Raw genomic sequence first — 5,477 nt, forward strand, 5'->3', positions numbered from 1 at the left:
GAGGAAGAGGAAAGAGAGAGAGAAAGAAAGAGAGAGAGAGAGAGAGAGAGAGAGAGAGAGAGAGAGAGAGAGAGAGAGAGAGAGAGAGAGAGAGAGAGAGAGAGAGAGAAGAAAGAGATTGTGAGAAGAGTAATATGCATGCGTTCGTTTGCTTGCATTCGAGCGTGCGTTCGCGGTTCGACCAAAGGGATTCGATAAATTATGAGGTCGTTTTTTAAACTGTTTTATTTCTTTTCTTTTTTTTTCTTTTTGTCCGTGTGCGCTCGGTTTTTAAATCATTATTTTTGTTTCTTTAGATTTAGTTCTCTCTCTCTTCAATCATCATGATACACACACACACACTCTCTCTCTCTCTCTCTCTCTCTCTCTCTCTCTCTCTCTCTCTCTCTCTCTCTCTCTCTCTCTCTCTCTCTCTCTCTCTCTCTCTCTCTCTCTCCTTTCAACCTGTCAATACTTTACATCTACCATTCAGCGCGTGACTTTACACATTCTGAATTAGGAGAAACTAAGTGAATTTCTCAAGAGTTATTCGTCTCTCCTGGGATGTGGGGGGGGGGGGGAGGGAAGGAATTATTGTTTTATTTATAGTATTGAAATAAATGATGTTACAAGTATTGCATTCACAAGTGTTCAAATGCACGGTAGCATCTATCTGCAGTGTTGTATATGTAGTATGTCCACTTATCTATTTAGAGAACTCTCCCACTCTCTCTCCCTCTCTCTCAATATTTATCTCTCTATCTCTCTCACTCTCTCTCTCTCTCAGTATTTATTTCTCTCTCTCTCTCAATATTTCTCTCTCTCTCTCAATATTTCTCTCTCTCTCTCAATATTTCTCTCTCTCTCTCAATATTTCTCTCTCTCTCTCTCTCTCTCTCTCTCAATAGTTATTTCTCTCTCTCAATATTTATGTCTCTCTCGTTCTCTCTCAATATTTATATCTCTCTCGTTCTCTCTCAATATTTATATGTATACATGTATATATAAACAGCAATTTAACCGCCCCTCCTCTCTCGCAGATCTCGACGACGCGGACGGCGACGCGGCGGCGAAGCGGCGGCGCTCGCGCACCAACTTCAACTCGTGGCAGCTGGAGGAGCTCGAGCGCGCGTTCGAGGCGTCGCACTACCCCGACGTGTTCATGCGCGAGGCGCTGGCCATGCGCCTCGGCCTCACGGAGAGCAGGGTCGCCGTGAGTAGCTGACGAGTTTGCGTTCTTGTTGTTGTTGTTGTTGTTGTTGTTGTTGTTTTTGTTAGGGTCATTGTTGGTATTATTATTATTTTATTGTGTTATTATTGTTTCTTCTTCATTACCATGATCATCGTCATTGTCTTCATTGTTATTATCGCTGTTATTGTTATTGTTAGTGAGTGCCATTAATATAATTTTATCGTAGTTGATATTACTATTAATGTCAAGATTTGGTAAAATATTTCTCACTTACGAAATTAAAAAAAAAATCCGGAAAAAAATAATAACGAAAAAACAGGAAAACGAAGATAAAAGCCAAACCATTTCTTATGTTATTAATTTTTCTCTCTTTTCGGCCCCAATAGCCTCCTCCTTCATAGTCTTACATATGACATGACAGCCGACAAGACGCCCTGTCATGCACGAAAATGTCATGCACTTTACCAACCTCGATAGGAATCCACCAATCAGGAACGACCGTTATCAAAATCTGAATTTTAATTGGCTGTTGCGATATTTTGAAAATAACGGTTTCGAATTTGAAAAAAAGAAAAAAAAGATAAATTAACGGCGAAATAGATAAGAAGATAAGGAGAAGTGATAAGATAATGGTAGAAATCTATGGCGTCAGTAGGCCTACATTTCTCTCGTGACTCCTAAGCTCCTTTTGATGATATATATTTCGATTTATTGCCTCACACGGACTCTAAATATATCAACGGCTATAGAAGGAACGTAACTTGGCGTTTGTATCATAAGGATATTTTTTTCCTGGAATTCTTTTAAGTACGAAGCGAGGGAATCTGGATACGCTCTAGGGTCGTTTAGAATCCGAGATGAAAGAAATGTGGATACGGTATAGTGGTTGCGCTTTTGAGTCGCTTTAGGTTCGAGTTGTGAGAAAATTTGAATCCGTTCTAGTGCTGTTCTGAGATTCTTTTATGTACAAAGCAAGGGAATCTGGATACGATTTAGGGTGGTTTTACAATCCGAGATGAAAGAAATATGGATACATTCAAGCGGGTTCGAATTGGGTGAAAAGTGAATATATTTTGGAGTCTCTTTGGGTTATATGAAATCTGAATACGTTCTAGTGCTTTTACTAATGCATGCGAATAACTTCGAGTTTGGTTTTATTACTATATTTATTTCTCATTTACTAATTTTCTGATGTTCGTTTCAAGAAAGAAAGAAATATGGCGTATACACGAGTGTCGTAATTTGATCAGGGAACAGAAAACGTGTTTGAATGAGAGAACTGTAATTTATATCCAGTATGTCTTTCTATCTTTTTCTTCTTGTTCTTCTACGTCAAACATCTAATTTACAAGAAGAGCAAGTGTAAGGGGGGGGAGTTACATCATTAAGTCAAGGGAAAAATGTCCAATGGCGTTCGAAGTTCTGTTTTGTTATCTGTGACTTGTTTTTCTTTTTTTCTTTTCTTTTCTTTTCTTTTATTTTATTCCTGTTCATATTTCTCTTCCTCTATTTTTCTTTTTATTTTTCTTTTTTTAACAATTTCTCTTTCTTCTTTTCGTTTGTCTCTCTTGTCTTCTCTCTCTCTCTCTCTCTCTCTCTCTCTCTCTCTCTCTCTCTCTCTCTCTCTCTCTCTCTCCCATCTCTTTTCTCCCTTTCTTCCTTTTTCTATCTTCTCTTCTCTTCTCTTCACCTCTCCCTCCCTCTCTCTCTCCCTCCCTCCCCTCCTCCTCCCCCTCCCTCCCTCCCTCCCCTCCCTCCCTCCTCTCCTCTCTCCTCTCTCTCTCTCCCCCTTCCTCCCTTTTCTTCACCTTTCCTCTCCTCCTTTTTTTCTTTACCATTTTTCACCTCTTCTTTCTTTTCATTTTCCCCCCCCCCCTTTCCCCCCTTTTTTTCCTCCCCCCCCCCTCTTTCCTTCCTCTCATCATCTTCAAATCTTCTCGTCTCTCTCCATCCTCGCTCTCTCTCCTCTCTCCTCTCTCGCTTCTTCTCTCTTTATCTTCACTTGTTCTATCTTCCTTCTCTTCTCTCACCCTCCCCTCCCTCTCTCTCTCCCTCCCTCCCTCCCTCCCTCCCTCCCTCCCCCTCCCGCCCTCCCTCCCTCCCCTCTCTCTCTCTCTCTCTCTCCTTCACCCGTTCGCTCGTGAAACTTTTCATTCACACTTTTCCTCTCATTCATCAGTATTATTACATACAGTTACACATTGAACAACTGCACAAAATGCTATGCTTGGTTCAGTTGCCACCTCGAGAATTTTTTGCGCAGATCGATCACCCATTGCAAAACGACGATAAATGAGATCTATGCTTGCAGTCTCGCCAATAACTCCTCTGCAAGGTGCGAAGAATGCAACTTGCAAGCGCACTCTACACCTGTATTTCGCAATAATAAAATAATCAGAGATTGCCATAGTTATAGGGGTCGCTGACGGGGGAAATGAGTTGCCAGATCGTAATTTTTCGCCTTGATCATGAAATACAAGGTGGAAGGGGGTTGGAAAGAGGGGGGAGGAGGGGGAGAGGGGGAGGGGGGGGGGAGTTGAGTCAAAGGAATAATTCAATTTACTCAGAACATTCGTGACTTGTGGTCGTCATTATTGCTTGTAGACGTGTGTCATTCTCTAGTTCCGTGCCCGCGTGTGTGTGTGTCTGTGTGCGTGTGTATGTGCGAGTGTAGGTAAAAGGAAATCTGTGTATGTGTACGTGTGTGTGTGTGTAAGGTTGATTCTCATTGTGTGTGTGTGTGTGTGTGAAGGTGTAAGAGTGCTTATATAGCATACGTGAGTGTAAGTTTGTGCATGTGCGTGTCTGTATCTACATATGTATGTAAGTGTGTATATCGGTGTCTACATATGTGTCGGCGTCCTTATACGTACAGGTGTCGGTGTATGTGCGTGTGTACGTATCGCCCTGAATAAAAAAGGCTCCAGCCACGACGTCTCAATCAACACAAGGGTTTATTCTTGCCATTTTCGTTTTTCTTCCTGGATTACGTAAATTTCTTCACCTTCGTCTTCTAGTTTCTGGAAGGGGGGCGGGGAGGGAGGGAGGGAGGGGGAAGGGGATGGAGAGGAGTGACGAGGGAGGGAGGGGAGGGGAGGGGGAGGGGAGGGGGAGGGAGAGGTGGGACGAGGGAGGGAAGGGAGGGGAGGGGAGGGGGAGGGAGAGGAGGGAAGAGGAAGAGAGAGGGGGAGAGGGAGGGACAAGAAAGGGGGATGGGGTGAAGAGGGAGAGGGAGGTGGAAAGTGATAGAGGAGGGGGTAGAGAAGAGGTAGGCGGAGGAAGGAAGAAGAAGAGAGAAGAGGGAAGTGATAGAAGAGAGGGAGAGAAGGGGAAGGAAAGAAACAGAGTAAGGAGGAGGAGGGAAGAGACAGAGGAGGGGAGTGGGGGGCAAGGAAGAGGAAGAGGGGGAAGGGGTCGAAGAAGAAGATTAGAACTCACGATAAAACAAGGTGAAGATTAGCGTGGAGACCGAAGCTCTGTTCAAAGCTCGCCCGACGCTTTCGTCCACGCATGCGCCGTCTGAAAGGGGCGGGGCTTGGGAGAGAGAGGGAGGGACAGAGGGGAGAAGGAGGGGGAGGGACAGAGGGAAGAGGGAGAGGGAGGGACAGAGGGGAGAGGGAGAGGGAGAGGGAGGGAGAGGGAGGGACAGAGGGAAGAGGGAGAGAGGAGGACAGAGGGAAGAGGGAGAGGGAGAGGGAGGGAGGAGGAGGATAAGAGGGAAGGTTAGGAGAGGAGGGAGGGACAGAGAAGAGGGAGGGACAGAGGGGAGAGGGAGGGAGAGGGAGGGACAATGAGGGGGGGAGAAGAGAGGGAGGGACAGAGGGAAGAGGGAGAGAGGGAGGGATGGAGGGATGGAGGAGAGGGAGAGGGAGGGAGATGGGAGGGACAGAGGGATGAGGGAGAGAGGGAGGGACAGTAGGGAAGAGGGAGGACAGAGGGGAGAGGGGAGGGTGAGGGAGGGACAGTAGGGGGGGGAAGAAGGAGAGGGAGGGAAAGAGGGAAGAGGGAGAATTAGGGAGGGGGGGGGGGGGAAGAAGGAGAGGGAGGGACATAGGGGGATGGAAAAGGAGACAGAGGGAGGAAGGAACAGACAGACAGACAGCTAGACAGAGATACAAATAAAGAGACAGGCAAGAAAAAAAATGTTATCGGACAGAGACAGAGCAAAAAACTGGATTAAAAAAAAAAGTGTCCTCACTGTCTTCATCACACCCCACAAAAAAAAAATAAATAATAATAATAATTGAAGAGCAGCGGTGATATAAAAGAAAGAAAAATTAATGGAAACGACATGAATTTACGTTTT

The 5,477-nt window shown here is 45.1% G+C and overlaps 1 protein-coding gene across 2 annotated transcripts in view; it reads left to right on the forward strand.

The window, feature by feature from the left end:
* The window catches only part of LOC125039879 (homeobox protein unc-4 homolog), a 35,502-nt gene that overhangs the window by 28,205 nt on the left and 1,820 nt on the right, over positions 1 to 5,477 (forward strand). For both annotated transcript variants that reach the window (XM_047634218.1, XM_047634219.1), the window contains exon 2: positions 1,020 to 1,192. In XM_047634218.1, the coding sequence (XP_047490174.1) occupies positions 1,020 to 1,192 (173 nt within the window). The remainder of the gene's footprint in view (positions 1 to 1,019; positions 1,193 to 5,477) is intronic.

The sequence above is a fragment of the Penaeus chinensis genome, chromosome 28 (genome assembly GCF_019202785.1).
Source record: "Penaeus chinensis breed Huanghai No. 1 chromosome 28, ASM1920278v2, whole genome shotgun sequence".
NCBI lineage: Eukaryota > Metazoa > Arthropoda > Malacostraca > Decapoda > Penaeidae > Penaeus > Penaeus chinensis.